Source organism: Sitophilus oryzae, unplaced genomic scaffold (assembly GCF_002938485.1).
Source record: "Sitophilus oryzae breed Bouriz unplaced genomic scaffold, Soryzae_2.0 scaffold_404_pilon_pilon, whole genome shotgun sequence".
NCBI classification, from domain to species: domain Eukaryota; kingdom Metazoa; phylum Arthropoda; class Insecta; order Coleoptera; family Curculionidae; genus Sitophilus; species Sitophilus oryzae.
In genome coordinates, this window is record NW_022146979.1 from 75,283 (window position 1) to 93,996 (window position 18,714).

An 18,714-nucleotide genomic window follows, 5' to 3' on the forward strand; every position below is an offset into this window, starting at 1 on the left:
ATTTTAAATAAGATATACAAATTACCAAAACTTAGAAATAACAGTTCAAAAGTTCAACAAAAATCCTACACGCGTTTTTAAAAAGAAACATATAACCACGCACTATGTCATTCCAGCAAGCGAATACGACACAGCATAGGTTTCCGGACTAAACGACTGGTGTATTTACACCACTCAATAGGCGTGTCGGGTTTGCCGAGCGGTTTCCGATGCAGTCGCTTTCTTTCGCATCTGTTATAGGTAATTTGTGACAGTACACTATTACAAAGTGTCTATATAGAAATTTATATTATGTGTATACGTCACATTTTTACAAGGTGTGTGCTATAGGCACAACTATGATACGAAGTATCACACATACATATGGTATATACCGACGATATATACCGACGTCAGATTTTATCATTTTAATAATTATTTGTTACGTTACAAAAAACTCTTTAGAATCTTGAGTGCATACGGTATACAACTAGTAAACACTGTATCACACAATTCTATCAATATAAACCTGCGTGTATCTCATATGTATATGTTAGAACTAGATGAACACTTAGGTTCACTTTAACATATTTGGTTTCTCATGTGTCTCCCTTGTAGAAACGTAATTTCATTTGGACGTGCTGTATGGGATATATTTTGAATCCCTACTTAGATTGAAAATGTTTCAAAGTGATATTGATCTTTATTGCATTCACTTGAAAAATTATCTAAGCTTTGCAAATTCACCTGAGGATTTAAAACAATATAAATAGATACTAAACAACAAATATAACATATATTTTGTTAGAAACAAACTAAACACAAGGTACATTAAATTGTTGATGATTTTAAAATTTAATTAGATACTAATCCAACTTATCTACACAATATTGTTTTCTATTTATTTTATGCACATTTTATTTTATTTCACTTTTGCATAACATTTGTTTAACAACAATTCTATAGGATTATCAAGTGCCTATAAAATAATTTATGAAGAAAGTGTGATTGTTAAGTATAGATAATTCTAAAGTCTTTCGTAAATAATAAACAATAATAAAACACAATAGAAAACATTCTAGTTTTATTTTACAATGTCATTCTGGCTGATATTTAAAAACCAATACAAGAAGTTAAAAATGAAGTTATTAAATTAATATAACATATTTTTAAATATCATCTGTATTTCTTATACAGGGTGTCCCAGAAATAAGTGTAAATATTTTAACTGGTAGTATTGTTCAACCCCAGAAACACGCCTATGAGAGCCTATGAAAAGTGCTTTACTTTTATGCCTAGGTGTTAAAATGACTTTTTATATTGTCAATGACGTAGTAAAAATTAATACTTTTGTGACGTTTGAAAAAAAATATTTTATGGGTATATGTGGGAAGGCAATGTGCATAACTTAAAATTACTTTGAAATGTACAGGGTATGTCAGAACTAAGATCACACCAAATTATATTTTTTATTATAGAACACCCAGTATTTTATTTTATTTTTGGATCCTTGGACACAAAATAATGCATTTATTAAATAAAAAAATATTAATTAAATTAAATATATTAGCCAGCTTTGGTTTTTGAGATATATAAAGATATTTAAATATGCATGCTATAATAAAAAAGATCCTGTCAACACCCTGTACGTTGCTTTTCAGAATGAATTCTTGTTCTGACTTTTAAGCCAGAGAAACTTTACTAAAAAATTTGATCTCTTCGTTTAATGTATACAGGGGTATCAAAAATTGCTGGTCTATTCTAAATATTTATTTTACATATTATAAACATCGTTATTTCAAATACAACACCCTGTATTTTTTTAAATAAATCGGAGCAGATTGAAATGGTCTTTTAAACTAAATTTGAGTTTCCTATCTAGTGCAGATTTTAAACAAATCAATTTTTTAATAAAATGGCAACCAAGAGGACCATGGCCAAGGGGTCGTCATGGCAAGTTTCTAGTGACAGTTAGTAGCTACTTTCAAAATTGAAATAACTTTATGGACTTTATTTGCTTCCTTAAATGTATACAGGGGTATCAACAATTTCTGGTCTAATTTAAATATTTATTTTACATAAAAACTTCGTTATTTCAAATGCAACACCATGTATTTTTTTTAATAAGTCGAAGCAGATTTAAATGCTTTCAAACTATATTAGGGTTTCCTATCTTGCTCAGATTTTGAATAAAAAGCGATTTTCCAATAAAATGGCCATCAAGATGGCTGGTGTCGCCATGGCAATTTGCTAGTGATAGTTAGTAGTTATTTTCAAAATCGACATTAGCTTTTGGACTTTATTTAAATTTATAACAGGTTATTTTTATTTAATTTGCCTACAATAAGTTTAATAAGTAAGTATCTATTATTTTATCAAGAAAAATGACGCAGTATCTGCTGGCGCTGGTGAAAGGAATAGATATGTTACTAGTGATTTTATTTTGTGAGGACAATTGCTTGGGGTTGGCCTGAAAGATTTATGCTCAAAGATAGGAACTTTTTTGACAAGCTTTCCTTTGAAAAAATATTTTTTCTATTTGGCAGAGCTGATAGTGTGATATATGAAAAACCTATTAGGCAAAAACCTGTCTCTGGAACTGAAAAAAATGAATTTGCCTTAATTGGTTCTTTTATAGAGAATCCAAAATATCTACAAAAGTCATCGTAATATAAATCAAAGTAAAATAAATCGTAATATAAAATATATATTTAAAATAGATCAGCAGTTTTTGATACCCCTTATACAGGGTGGCGCCTCTCATACGCCGCGGAAGCTCCAAGGAGAACGACAGTTTGTGTTGAAATGAAATTTTGTGAGCATATGTAGGTTAATTCAGAGCACTTTTTAAAAATTAGAGGGTTCTACAGGGTGTCCCCAAAAAAAGTTACATATCAAAGTTGTGTTTTTTGTAATGGAACACCCTATATATTAATTGATTTTCGGATTCTGGGAGAAAAATAAAGGTGAGTTTTATAAGAGAAGTATATGACTAAAATGTAAGGTTTTTGACATATTTAACATTTCCTAGAAATAAAGAACAATTTTTAAATTACAATAAAAGCTACCTAAATTGGAATTTACCCGGTATAGTCTAATATGTAGTTAAATTAACTATTGTACTTTAAATCAAATTAAAATTTGATCCAAAAAGTTATACAGGGTGAGACAAAATTAATATTGAACATTGGAAACCTTTAAAAACATGTTACTCTCTTATTTTAAATGGAACACCCAGTATATTATTCCGATATTCAATGGAGAATTCATGTCTCTACAAAATACTATTAAGGTTGCCTACCCCTCAAACAAATATTTTCCTAGATATTTTCAGTTACATGATTTGATCTGAGTAGATCTTTATTATTTGATAAAATCTAGTTGGCTGTGATATGTCTGACGTTATTTCAACATAGCTGTCTAATTAGTCCAACTTTAACAACTAGTTATCATTTTGTATTAAATAAAACAAAAAAAATTCTCAGAAATTTGCCGAAAATGCAAACTTATCCTACATCAGACAAAATTGATATGATTCTATAAGTTGGTGAATGCAGTGTGTATTCACCAATTATTAATAGAATACTTAAATGCTCCTGATTTTATCTAGTCTGTTTTTTTTTAGTTAATATTGATATATTAAAGACAGTGTTTACAAAATTCAACCAACGTTAGTGTCGACAACATGAGAGAAATTATTTTAGCTGCTTCTCGACGTAGAACTCTACGTATCTGTCTTTTAAAAGGAAAATATCTCTTTGAAAAGACAATCATTTTATGCAGTTAAGAGGAAAGGAAGCATTATGAGCATTTGATTTAATCTAGCTAATTTTTGTCGCATAATTATAGGTTGATATCTAGTTTTAATTCTGTAATACTTAAAATATGTTTTAAACGTGTATCTTTTTATTACCCTTGATTATTTTACTATACCCTCTTTATTTTTTGTTAAATTAACAAAAGGTATATCGCACAGCCACCTAGATTTTTTCAAATAATAAAGATTTACTGACGCAAAATCATAAAAATTTATCTGGGAAAATCTTTGTCTGAGGGGTAGGAAACCTTAATAATATTTTGAAGATTTATAAATTCCCCATCGAACACCGGAAAAATATACTGGGTGTTCCATTTAAAATAAAGGAGTAACTTGCTTACAAAAGTGACTAATGTTCCATATTAATTTTGTCTCACCCTGTATAACTTTCCGGGTCAAATTTCAATTTGGTTTAACATACAATGGTTATTGTAATTAAATATCAGGCTATACAAGGTCAACTAAAATTTAGGTAGCTGTTATCGAAATTTAAAATTTACTCTTCATTTTTACAAAATGTGAAATATGTCAAAATCCTTAGTATATGCTTCTTTAATAAAACTCACCTTTATTTTTTTTCTAGAATCAGAAAATCAATTAATATATAGGGGGTTCCATTAGAAACAACACAACTTTGATGTGTAACTTTTTTTGAGAACACCCTGTATAATTCTATATATTTGTATAAAATGCTTTCAGTTAACCTACATATGCTGGCAAAATTTCATCTCGATATAAACTGCCGTTCTCCTTTGAGCTTCCGCGGCGTATGAGAGGCACCACCCTGTACATTTAGTAATGTACAGGGTGTTGACAAACTTTTTATTATAATATGCATATTTAAATATCTTTAAATAGCTCAAAAACCAAAGCATTTAAACATATTAAACCCTTATAATAAATGTCTTATTTTATGCCTAAGAATCCAAAAATCAAATAAAATACCGGGTGTTCCATAAGAAAAAATATAACTTTGGTATGGATGTTAGTTCTGACACACCCTGTACATTTGAAAATAATTTAAAATTATGCACATTGCCTCTCTACATATACCCACAAAAATTTTGTTTCTACATCTTTCCGTTTTCGTATAATCAACCGAGGCGAATGAGGTGCGCCACCCTGTATATTATTATATCATATTATCAAACGACTATATAATAACAGCTACAAATAAATGTAATATTCCTACCACCACCAGTCGCGCGCTTGTGTCAAGAAAAAAATCCCTATATTATGACTAGTTCGAAATCAAGTGCGTTTAAAAGTGAGCGCTCGAACCCGCTAATTTCTTGACAATGAGAAAAGTATTTTGGGTCATTGCCAGCATAATCTTAGTGAGTTACCCATCGAAAATCGGATGCCAACTTTACTCAGACGATCATCGCGATGTGCCCATCTTCGAGAACCAGCTCAGTGAGTATTTTCGCCAGTAAATTGAGATTTTCTTGAATAAAATGGATTTTTTGTCGGAAAACGATATTACGTAAAGTATAATTTACATGGTCACTGCCTTTCACGTTGATTATCAGTAATTATGAATACTAAAGACTGGAACTATTAATATTTGTATTAGGTACCTAACGATTTAATTTGTCAGCTGAGCGTGACCACGAAGAATTGTTTTGATGACCCTGTTATTAAAAATTTTATGTATTCAAAAATAAAAATATTTAAAAAAAATTAAATTCGAAAATTATGGTTTATTCTAAGAGTATGTGCGTATGTTTGAAGAATTTACTTCTGAATTAATTTTTTTATTATACAGGGTCGGTATTAAATAAGTGCACATATTTTGAAGCTACCAGTATTGTTTTTCAAATATTTAAGTCCAAAGTATAACCGATTTATTTTACATTAAATAAATATATTTTTGGACGAAATTTTGAGAAACCACTGGATTTTTTCTGCCATTTTATTCCTGTAAACTTAACCTACAACCTATGTTTCAGTATTATCAAAATATTACGTTTTTCAACTGAAAACTTAAGAATTTCCAAAACATTTTTGGTAAAATACAAAATTTTCGAAATTAATTTTTCATGAAAAATCCTCATAGACGTGTTCCTGGGATAGAAATATACCATCCCTAAAAATATGTGCACTTATATTTAACACTCACCCTGTATATCGTCTTCAGTAGGGATAATGTTTAATAGCTGAGAAGAATAATAAAGAATGTTTGTAATTGCAACACTTACTTTACAGGGTGTGCCATTTTAGTTGAAATCATACGGTATCTTCGTTATTCGTGAAGATAGAACGGTGCGGTTTCCACAAACTTTTGCCACTTTTTTGTCAAACGGAAGATGCCGTAAACAAAATTTTCATAGCTCTCTTCGTTTCTGAGCTACAGGGTCTTTTTGAAAATTTTGCAATTTGTGACACCTCCTGTATCTCTGTTATTGTTAAAGATATTGGGACGGTGAAAACTGTTTATTGTAGAACTTTTTACGTAGAATATAGTGACGTAGTTGGTCAAAATGTATAGAATTCAGTACAATTGGAATGACGGCCGCCTTCAAATTTGGCCGCCTGGAGCAACTGCTCCTCTGCTCCACCCCTCAGGACGGCCCTGTTAGTGCTCGAACGACACCATAATTAATGTGCAATACCAAAAATTAACGTGCAATTGCCAATCTGTCATAATTACTTTAAATACAAAGATGTCTAATATTGATATACGGTCACTATAAATCAGGGGTGGATGGGGAAGTGGAAACCGGCCCGGGAAAAACAGGTAACCGGCCCAAATCCACAAAAACAAAATGACCATAACGAAGAAACTTATTTTATTTATTAATGGTTAAGTTATTTATTAATAAGTAAGGGTGTTTTCCGCTCGTGCGAAAAAAGCTCTTTTGCCTCCGGTTTAAAAAAAATTAAATTGTCTTGATCAAAATTTTAGTAAAGACCAATATTGGGTCGGACATCTGAATTTTTACTACAAAATGGCTCAGTTTTACAGGGTTCCACTGCTTTATTTCCATTATCGAGAACGGTAATTTGATCTTGAATAGGCTACGATTTTGAGTCACGATTTTGAGAAACTTTAAGACTTCCTGATCAGCTGACCCAATCCTCTGTGAAATACATTACTTTTAGCTTTTCGGGTATATACTTTCTTACACATTGTAGAAAGAAATTCTCTCTTTTCTGCTACAGTAGCAGCCTCCTCGTGTATACGTGTTTTTAACTGAATGAACCGCGGTCGCCATTAAAACTGCAGCATTTTTTAGGTTATTATATAGTTGATTAAATAAGTGCAAATATTTTCAGAGGTGGCGTATTTCGACCTCAGGAACACGTTTACGAGGGCTTTTTTTGCAAAAAAAGATGTTAAAAATCGAGCATTTTCTTTTAAATTTTCCTGTATATTTTAGAAAACTTTTAGAACTTCCTGTTCACCGCAAATTTTCCCACGGTATAGTTTCTTAATCTCTGATATTACGGCACTAAAAAAGATGCAAATACCGAAAAATGGTGGCTCAATTTTTTTTAAAAATAAATATATTTTTTAAATTTCCAAACTTTAATAACTCGATTGGACTTATTTGAAACTCGATAAAGAGAAATTATGTTTAGCAAATTCATCTTAGCAATATTTTAAACAACAATTTAGACTTGGCTTTTAGTCCGTCCCCGTCCAGAGAAAGACATTTTACAATAGTTATTTTACAAATTGGTGTTTATGTTTAAAAGCAACTAACGATTATACTGATGCAAATTGATTAGTTAGTTATGGAGTCACTAAGGATCTTACGTCACTTTAGTTAGAAGATAAACCATTTAATTTTTGCTAATCAAATCTTTTTTGAGCTCTGATCGGGACCGGCCCACCGGCCCATCTTGCCATCGGCCCACCGGGAATTTTCCCGTTTTCCCATATGGCCCATCCACCCCTGCTATAAATGCTGATAGGTAATTGTTTAGATAACATATTATAACAAAGTCGTTGAAGAGGTGCTTCCATAGAAACTAAATAAGAAATAAACTGACCTGCATTTGAGTTGGTTCACATGAAATCTAACAACTTTTTGTAATACCGTATGATTGAAAAAAAAACTGCGTCAGCGATGGCTACGAAATTTTCAGATTTTTACAAACTTATTCATTTTAAAATTAAAAGTCTGAAAATTTTTGGACCAAGGAATGTTTGCCTGGTTTATTATTATCATAAAATATGGCAAAATTCAAACAAGTTCCAAAATGCGATAGCTGTTGATTCTACCTTTTAAATGACCTTTAAATCATCAAAAAATATTAAATTTTAGCCGAGTTAGTAAACAATTTGTCCTATCAATCAATGATATCTGCTTATAAAATCTATCTCCGGACTTGGAGAGAAAATTCAGGGATCTTCGAGGCGGAATATCTCGAAAACTACTAATTCTACGTAAAAAAATAATAAGGGCCATATTTGTAGATAATTACCTAAGCTTCATTTTTTATTCCAAGAAAATGTAAATTGCATATTTTGGCAGATATTTGTGAAAAACTGATTGTTCGGCCATTTGGGACCATTTTTTCGGCTAAAGCTGGCCGAGCACGGTGTTACAATTTTTCCCCTAAAACGACTCCCCAAAAAGTACACAATCCGCCTGAAAAATCCCGGTCGAGGAATTAGGCCGTGGTTTCAACCTCCATTTACTGGACTAGAGCACTAGTATCAGAAGATATAATAATAATAATAGCTCCCGTATATAGCGTTTGACGCCTTGGGAGTAGCAAGGTACAGATTGCCATGCTAGAGCTGTTCGGTATACAAGGAAGGTAATGTGGCTAGCATTACGCTTCAACCGCCTATTATTACCTCAGGATTGTGAATCCCAAGTACTGGGTTGTGAATCCCAAGTACTGGGCTGAGTCGACCTAGGTACCCAAACTAGTATTATTTTAATAAAAATAGTCGGCTGATAAAATGCCGGGTGTGGGATTCGAACCCACACCTTGAGATTTGTAGACGAGAGCCTGTACCCTGTAAGAAGAGTATCAGAAAATAAAAACCAAAAACAATGAAATAAAGAAAAAATTATTTGATAATCTTAAACTAAAATATAAAATTGTTAAATTATGTAGTGTAGAGAAACTTTATAAATTTAACACACCTTTCTCTATTAAACCGTTGACGTTTTGATTGACTGAACCATTGTTTAGCGCTTTTTCCAGAATTGATACCCGGCAAAGTTAGAAGCGCTATTTATATTTAGGTAGATGACAATTTTTTTTTTGTTTTAGAAACATTGGAAAAACAGTTTGCTGGCCTGCTGGGCCTCACAAGGTACCACACCATGGACATGAAGGCATTCGAAGGATTTCTGGACGATTTAAAGATAAAAGACGAACTGAAATCGAGAGGTTTTATACTCCAAGACAGAGTTTTGTGTCTAGCCTGTCAGGCCCTGGTTAGAAATATCCAAACTAACTCCATTACAGTTGAGATTTTGGGTAGAAAAATTTGTAATTTCTATATTACAGTTAACACCTGGACGATCAATGATTTCTGTAAGGAATTGGTAAGAATTAATAAGGTAAGTGTCGAAAGAAATTGTATATTTCTTGAAAATTCTTTAAAAACCAGGTACAACTCTATCGGTTTCTTTCTTTTATAATATCTTATCCGCGACTCGTCTATAATTTGATTATTATACATGAGTTAATGAAATAATAATAATATTCATTATTCACTAGTGAATAATTGTTTCATTATTCACCGCTTCCACGGATATCTCGATTCAAACTCCAAAAAGAGCTATTTGAAGTTTTTAATGTCACTTTTTGCATTCATTTCTGGAGTGTTCCAAAAGTTGTTTTTCTTGTCATAAGATTTTTAAAATATATATTTTTCCTTTTAATAAGTCTCTCATGTTATATCTCGACATGTAAACAAATTATTAAACACCATTACGAAGAAACAATGTTAAAATTCCCTCATTTTCTATTCTAAAATTCGGTTAAAAAATTTGAAGTTATAAATGTCAGTTTTTGCATTCTAAAATTCAATTTAAAAATTTGAAGTTGTCAATGTTATTTTGTGCATTCATCTATGGGGGGTTTCATAAGTTGTTTTTTTTTAATAAAAACTTATATTAATACTGTGTTAATATTATCTAAATTTTTTTGATAGTCCTGGATAAAGTATAGCATTCTTCTTGCATATAATGGCTGTTATTCACTTGGATGATTTAATACTAACCTAACCAAACTTCATCCGCCACATAACAGCCACCATTATATGCTCGTTGAATAATACACTATTTTATAACAGAGCTGCAAGCTTACAAAAAAAACTTAAGTCTTTTCTTGATTTAAATAATTTTAATGACTTAAGTCATTTGATTTTAAGTCAATTTTTGAAAGCTGACTTAATAGTTAAGATTGAAGTCTTTTTCAAAATGATTTGTGATTTAAATCTTTATTCCGAAATAGAAAAAGATTTAAATCTTTTTAGAAAAGACTTTTTTTTCACTCAGTAGTTTTATACAGATACTGACGAAAATTTATTACTCTTTAAAACAGTTAAAACACATTTAGGTGGTGCCCCCTACAAATAGGAGTCATATTGACATCAAAATCAAATTTCTCACATCAAAAAACTGCCAGATACTAATTTTCAACATGTTTTCAACCAAATATTGACGTTACTTCAGAAATTATTTGGAAAATATCGAAGTAAAAATGAAACTTCTATCTCCGAAACTAAGCATTTTAGGGTACACATTTATACGAACTTTTTCACTTATTTTTATCTGCAGAATATGCTGTCGAAGTTTCCGGATACAGTTCGGACTACCCTGTAACCTATATACCTATATACTTCTCTGTTTTAGCCAATTCTGGAGTATATTGTACGACACAGTAAGATACTGAGTCCAGAATATGCGTGTTCCGTTCTTCTACAAAACGAACACTGCTATCACAATCATCCGGCTCTAAAATGGGAAACAGAAATTCCAGCGGGTGGTCCGGTTCTTCATATGAGTGTAAGTGAATCTTCTTACAGTGATATACGAGCGAGGAAAATCAAAGATTTTCTTTGATTTATACAGGGTCGTTCACCACATACGACACGGGGTATTGTAGCTAAACGATTAGATTTTTACAAATTGTAAGTTTTGGGCTGGTTGAAGGAAAAATATTTTTACAAGATATAGAGTGTCCCAAATAAATAAAAAATTTCAAAGTTTTATTTTTTTTAATGGAATACCCTGTATATTATTATATTTTTAGTTTCTGCTATTCTAAAATAAAGGTAAATTTGATTAAGGTTTACCCAAAGGGTTTACCGCATTTTAATCTTACCGTTTTTGAAATATTTAGGTTTTTGTCAAAATACAGTAATAATTTTAATAATGCTTCATTTCTCTAGGCGTACTTATAAGTTCTTAAAACCAAATATTGTACTGAATTATTTCCATTTGCTAAATGTTGTGTTGCAATAATAAAAATGATAATACTTTATACACAGTGTCTAAAAAAATATTTTAAATAATTACTAGCTTTAAACGGCAATAACTTGTTTAATTTAGATAGAACACTCTATATATTCTACGAGAATCAGATGCTCAATTTATTGTCTATCAAATTGTATTATGCTATTTTTTACCTATCTCTTCACGTTTTTGTAGAAAATGCATTTCCTGATAATTTAGAGCTCATTTATCAATATACCCATGGAATATTGACATTTTAGATTATTTTTAAAGATGTAACAAATTTTTAAAGAGTACAGATACTAATATTGTCGATATAGTTCGTTTATTTCATTAAAAAATAAAAGAACTGTTTAAATATTTGTTAACGAGGATCAATTAATATGATTCCAGTATTCAAACTACATTGGCTGTTTGCGTTGATTAATAATATTTGCTTCAAATACTAAAAAACTGAATTTTGTATGTGTATTAGACAGGTGGTAAAAAATAACTCCTTAAAAATAAACTACCGATTCAATTCATTCTATAAATCTCTTCTTGTCGTTAATTATTATTTTTTGCCAGCCTCTATATGTATTCTAGAAATACTACTCATCAAATACCAACTTATTTTACATTATTATTTTCACCTATTTTAAATCTAGGGTCGTAATAATTCAAACGGAAGAACAACGCCCCTGAAAATCCTCCATCTATCCGACTTCCATATTTCTCAGGATTACGAAATAGGTGGTGTGTCCGACTGTGGATATCCAGTTTGCTGTAAGAGGAAACTGGGGAATCCCATAAAGGGAACCAATGCTGGCGCCTGGGGAGACTACAACTGTGACGTTCCTCCATGGTTGTTTGTGAATACGTTAAGCTATATTAATTATACCCATCAAGTAAGTCTTAATTAATTTTTTTTTAAATATTTGTATCTTTCTAGTCAATAGACTATATTATGCAATAATTGAACTGAATATATTAATTTTACTCAATATTGTCGATTAACCTGTGATGGTAATATAACAAAATTCAATTTATTTACAGGATCTCGATTTAGTATACTTTACCGGCGATATCATCGACCACTCTGTATGGAAAGATTCCATTCAAGACAATGCCAATGAAATTACATATGCATTTGATAAGCTTGCAGAATCATTTCCAAACCTTCCTATATTACCTAGCCATCGGAAATCACGAATCTATACCTCTAAACATGTACGTATGGATTTATAATAATTGTAATATAAGAATAAAGTCTTCAATGAGTCAGGAAATATTTCGACAGATGACATAAAAAATCTCTCACTGAATAGACTATACATAATATATAAAATTTAAATTAACTAAACTTTTACCACATATATGGGTCTAATGTAGCAGATCATGCACCAATATGCTCACAGCATAAGTATGAACCTAATTCTGAACTGGAACAGTTTAAATTTAAATATTCTGGATTCAAAACTGAATATCTTTGGTGCAAGAAGTAGTTCATAAAAGCTGCAATTATCCAGAACAACATGAATAGTTTTAATCAAGCCAATGTGGAAACAAAAAAAAATATTATGGAAGCGCCACACTTTTAAATCTTCGATCGTTCTATTCTAGGATTGTGTCGTTCAGTCTTATACCGGAAAACTAGCCTACAACTGTTACAGATCTATCTATCTAATTATCTATTTAGCCTTTTTTGATCCATCGTTGGACAAAAGCTTCCTCCAATCTCTTCCACCCTTCTCTGTCTGTCAGTATGTTCATCCATCTTGTACCTGCATGTTTCTTCAAATCATCCGCCCATCTCATTTGAGGTCTTCGTCTACTTCTTTTATTTTCCCAGGCCCTCCAGTTTATAATGCGTTTGTTCCATCGATCGTCGATTTCTGCTAGCCCTACATAGCTCATACTACAATCTCAGGGCTTTAACAAAAGTCAGTATCTAAGACGGCTCCACAGAGGCCAGCTCTCCATCCTCGACATGAGCCGTACCAAAGTTCATAGCACGAACGGTCGTCATTTCGGCGCTCTTAGTGATAAGGTGTTCTGGTGTTTTCCCATTTTCCCCACAGAATCTCCATTCGCCGTTGTTTCTCAGCTTCAGCCCACTGAGGTGTTCGTTGAGAAGACAGTGCCCTGTTAGAAATCCCGTGACAATCCGAAGATTGTTTTTACTTAAATCAAGGAAAACCTTTGATTTTTCTCTGTCGTAAGTCCTGGGGCACTTTGTCGAGTGTCTTAAACCGTTGGAGGACACCCATTCCAGGTTACGGATGGAGTCTTCCAGATTCTTCATTTGCACTTTCAGTTGGTTCCCGTTTGGAAAACAGAACGGCTCTGGTCCAGTTAGTGGAGTGTTCGCTCCTTTTCTAGCTAGATCATTTGCTTTTTCATTGCCTTCTATCTCTTGGTGAGCAGGCACTCAGAGTATGAGGACTTTATTTTCTTTGCCTAATTTAATGAGCTTCTCTAGGCATTCTTTGACCAACTTCGAATTGATGGTTACTGAGTTGATCGCGTTTAGTGCTGCTTGACTATCTTGACTATATATTATTTAGTACAAAATCATCGTTCCCTTGTACTTTCAAACTATTGAAAATGACGCTTGAGTGATGCTCAGAGTCATTAAATGCACTACTTATTTTGGTAAAATGTGGTAAAATTAAACACTAATTCACCACAATATACCAAAATACTTTACATTTTAAACACTAGAAACACATGTTAACATCATCAGAAGATGATTAAAAATATTTTTGATCTATTTCTGAACAATGTTAAGGAAAGTAAAGTGTTTTGGTGTATTGTGGTGAATTAGTGTTTTATTTTACTGTTATAACATCAAGGTTTCAACCCCCAACTGTAAAATTCTAGTAAATGCTATAGAAGTTCTATTCATAAATGTTCTATTTAATAGGTTTGCACCACCTGAAATATCTGATCCGCAGTTTTCCCAGTCCTGGTTGTACGAGTTGATAGCAAAATTATGGGCCAAATGGTTGCCTCCAGAAGCAACATCCACCGTGGAAAAACAAGGATACTACTCCGTATTGGCGAACAAGAAACTGAGAATAATCGTGCTGAATAACAACGTTTGCTATATATTTAACTGGTAATTTCATTTCATTACGTTTCGAGCTATACATTTTTAAGCTTTTACGAAACACTAGGTCAGTCTGTATTAGTAATGAGCAAGAATTGTTTTTGTCTTGGTCTTACACAAACAGTAAGACCAGGGCTACTATTTTGTTTGCAAGACTAAACCAAGGCCGATCAGTGCAAGCCTTCCGCAAGACCAAGACCAAGCCTCTTTCAGTCTTGCTTTTTTCACATATAAGAAATTTCTTATTTGTTCAAAATGATTGTTTTATTTTATTACAAACAGTGTTTTCCCATGCAATTATCGCATAAAATTGTAAATAAAGAAATGTATATAATATTTTGAAAAATAAAATTTTCGTCAGTCAAATGAGGGGCAGACTTACTAAATGCATTTTGTCCATTTTTTAAGATTTTCATTCAACGGTGGCATTATAAACTACATACACAGAGTTACAATATTATGTCAGAAACGACGTTCTAAATTCATTTTATCCCATTCGAATTAAATGGCGAAAATACCTTAGACTTTCTATGTGCTATATGTCCATTGGCGCTAGATAAACAAACAGAAGTATGTCCTTGTGTGCTATGAACATACTGCTGTTTGTTTGGCATTGCCAGATGAAGAGTTTTTTTTGTACTACAACTTCTCAATTTTTGTGTGTGTGTGTGTGTGTGTGTGTGTGTGAATAATACTACTTATTTCTGGTGTTTATCAACGACATTGCAAATCTAGACATTAGCGGTAAAATCTGCCTCTTTGCGGACGATACTAGTTTCACTTGGAGCGGCCCAGATGTTACGGCACTATATGATACTATATCCAGTGACTTACGCACCATTAAATCTTGGTGCGATTCTAATCTCCTATACCTCAACCTTTCAAAAACTAAAGTTTTGTCATATAAAAGTACTATACAACCTTTTGTACTTAATAACACCACTATTGACGTCGTGGACTCTGTGAGATTCTTAGGACTTCTTGTGGACAACTCTTTAAAATGGGACTTGCACATCGAAGCCTTATCAAAGAAACTAAGCTCTGCCTGTTTTGCGCTAAGATCAGTGTCTAAGGAACTTATCTCATCAACCTCTAGAATGGTCTATTATGCCCTTTTTGAGTCGCATCTTCGTTATGCCCTTCCATTCTGGGATACTTGCTGCGCGACAAAATTTGATCGTATTTTCAAGCTTCAAAAGAGAGCAGTTCGATACTTATTGGGACTGAACAGTAGAACTCACTGCCAGAATTTCTTTAAAAATTTCAAAATACTGACTCTTCCTTCCTTATTCATTTTTGAATCCGTTTGCTTAATCCGCAAGTACATATTCTCTATTCCGGAAGGCCTTCTCACAACTATCCACTTAGGAATGCGGAGCACGATATTTATCTGCCAACCCCGAGCTCAGAACTAGTTAAGGGCTCAATACTGTACAATGCCAAGAAAATGTACAATCATTTGCCTTCGAATATCAAGTCACTTTCATTCTTTCCCGCATTTCGCAAAGCTCTAAAATCATACTTACTGGAGAGAGCCTATATGCGGTAAACGACTTTTTTGTTGATGTTTAATCATGAACAATCTAGAATTTTAATTTTAATATTTTGATCATCTCACACACTGGTTAAAGGTCTAGTATTTAATATTTTATAACTCTTGATTTTCTGTTATTATAACATGATTTTATCCATTTACTGTTTTCCTTTTGTAAAATTTTCTAGATACGCCTGTGTTTTGCAATGTCCATATATGTTTTATTTGTAATTTTATGAGGTAATTTTTTTTTGAATTGATTTGTATTGTATGACATTTTTTTATTATTTGTATATTTGTTTTTGTGCTTTTTTTGTTTTGCTTTGTCGATGAAGCTGTTTTGGCTTTTTGTACAATAAAGCGTTGTTTTTTTTTAAAATAATGACTGGAACTACGACTGGAAACCATGTAGTTGAGAATGCGGACCGTGGTAGCAGAAAAATAAAGAGAAATTTCACGTCTATAGGACAGAGAGTTTACTTTATTTTTTTCAGATATCATCAAAACTAGATTTTTCACTAGTAGTAACTCTAGTAAAAATCTATTAAGAAAATGTAAGACTTACAAGAGTCTTGAAGCAAAACCAAGGCCGAGGGGGAAATCACTGGGGTATTTTAGTATACAAACGCAAGGAATTACTGAGGATTTTTAGGTATTTCAAGAAATTTCAGGATATTTCGGGGAATTTCGAGGAAATTTCGGGAAATTTAGAGAAATTCAAGGGCATTTTATGAGAATTTGAAAACTCTTGGGGTATTTCTGGGAATTTCAGCGATTCTTGGGTAATTTTTAGAGGTCAGCAAAACTGCGATTCTCCAATCGAAATTGAATTTGCGATTGCGATTTTAATATTTAAATATTGTACCAGTTATATAATTGCCTGTGTATGTATCTATAGCTTAACAGTTCAAAAGAGTTAATAATAATCAGTTAATTTTTAAGTTTTTTTTAACATCTGCAACCCATATTATAGGTATTAAAACTTTATATATGCTGCAAGTATACATACCTACTGTTTTTACGGTTCTCAGTTATCTAATTCTTTATCCAATCCTTAAAAAAGTTAAAGAATTATTTTTTAAGATTGCATGCTCACCCCTATAACTTGTTTATTTTTTTCAGATAAAAAAAAACAGATTTGATACGTTAGTATAAGACATAAATCAGGATTGATTGACGTATTATTATCACGAAAAACAACATACGAACAAATCTATTTTTCCAAGACATCTTGATTAAAAATTAGTGTTTTTAACACAGTCATGCCATTCTAAATTGAAATTTAAAATGCGATTTTTTAAGCGAAAATGTCAATTCAGAGTGTTATTTTCTATCGAAAGTAAAAAAATACCGAAGGTGCCATTTAAGAATCAAAAGTTGTAGTCATTTCCGGTGAAACAAGAAGTGGCCATAAACAATTAAATACGTCAATCAATCCTAATTTATGTTATAAAAAAACATACCAAATCTCGTTTTTTTAACAGAAAAAATAGAAAAGAGCGTGGTTCACCTCTTGAGAAACACGCGGTATATTACGATCGTAACCCTAGAACAATAATACCTTCTCTATAAATAAATAATATCAGAAAAGAAAATTCAATCGCAGTTTACTATAAAATGCTTCAATAGACCACAAAATTACATTCGCAACAATATCGGAAATCGCAACTTCTAAAAATTCAATGATGAACCAATGGCAGGTTGCGATTTCAAAATTGCTGCGATTAAGTCGCAGGTTGCGATTTTTTGCTCATCTCTAGTAATTTTTCTCGAAAAGGAAATTTCAGTGTACAAATATGGTAGCGACATTTTGGTCTTGGTCTTGTCTTTGCTCCACCACTCGTCAGTATAAAGTAAAGTAAATACCACAACATCTTTTACAGGTGGTTATTGTATGATACGTACTTCCTTCAACAACAGATCGAATTTATGAAAAAAGAACTGCTAGAAGCAGAAGCAAATGGTCAATTTGTGCATATAATTGCCCATGTATTCCCCGGTGAGAAAGAATGCATTGAACCATGGGAAGTGAACTACAATTCGTTGATTACCAGGTAATTGTTTTTTTTTCATCATTGTACAAAGAAAATTTTTATTCTAATTTCTTACTGCCATTGAAAAAAGTGAAAGGATATATTTTTCATCTAAATATAATTATTAAATATGTTTATATACACTAATATATAGGGAGAATCTTAAATAAGTGAAAATATATTTTTTAGGGTGATATCAACCAAACAGATCAAAAATTCAGATTTTAAATATTTAAAAAAACGCAAATGCAATAATTTAAATAATGTATAGGAAAAAAACAGGGTTGGCATTTAAAAATCTGATTTTTGCCAACCCTGGGAAAAAATGAAATTAAAACAATTTAAGGTTTTCCCATATTGAACATATTTTTAATCATAAGAGTTTATTGCTTTCTTAAATAAACGTAACCCTTTTGCTTCCAGGTTTTCTCATATAATAAAGGGTCAATTTTTCGGACACACCCATACGGACGGTTTAAAAGTATTTTACAGTAAAATTGACGGCACACCAAACAACGTAGGATTCAATGGCGCCAGTCTAACTCCCTACACTAAATATAATCCAAACTATAAAATACTCAGTGTAGATCCTAACACATTTGTAAGTAGAAAATAACTAAATTTTAGTGTTATTGTTGTACAGAGTGTTTCAAAACTCTCTAGTGGGGAGATTCCTCACGTAAAAATAAGATTTATTTTTCATATCAACATAGGTCCGATTCTGATATGTTTCGTAGCTACAGGGTGTACTTTTAGTGACTCGAATGAAATTTTGAGGGTAAAAGTAAAAGCCTTGTTTATATATTCTTAAAGTTGCCCAACCGACT

At 31.9% G+C, this 18,714-nt stretch overlaps 1 protein-coding gene across 3 annotated transcripts in view; it reads left to right on the forward strand.

Annotated features, from left to right (window-relative positions):
* The window catches only part of LOC115885628 (sphingomyelin phosphodiesterase-like), a 43,386-nt gene that overhangs the window by 4,935 nt on the left and 19,737 nt on the right, over positions 1 to 18,714 (forward strand). The window contains exons 1-6 of one of the 3 annotated variants that reach the window (XM_030904595.1): positions 4,850 to 5,212; positions 9,035 to 9,327; positions 10,627 to 10,779; positions 11,877 to 12,116; positions 12,265 to 12,438; positions 14,135 to 14,243. In XM_030904595.1, the coding sequence (XP_030760455.1) occupies positions 5,095 to 5,212; positions 9,035 to 9,327; positions 10,627 to 10,779; positions 11,877 to 12,116; positions 12,265 to 12,438; positions 14,135 to 14,149 (993 nt within the window). In that variant the 5' untranslated portion in view covers positions 4,850 to 5,094 and the 3' untranslated portion in view covers positions 14,150 to 14,243. Of the gene's footprint in view, positions 1 to 4,849; positions 5,213 to 9,034; positions 9,328 to 10,626; positions 10,780 to 11,876; positions 12,117 to 12,264; positions 12,439 to 14,134; positions 14,330 to 17,737; positions 17,909 to 18,310; positions 18,489 to 18,714 lie in introns of those variants that run through there. The other 2 variants (XM_030904597.1, XM_030904596.1) reach the window with 2 other exon arrangements.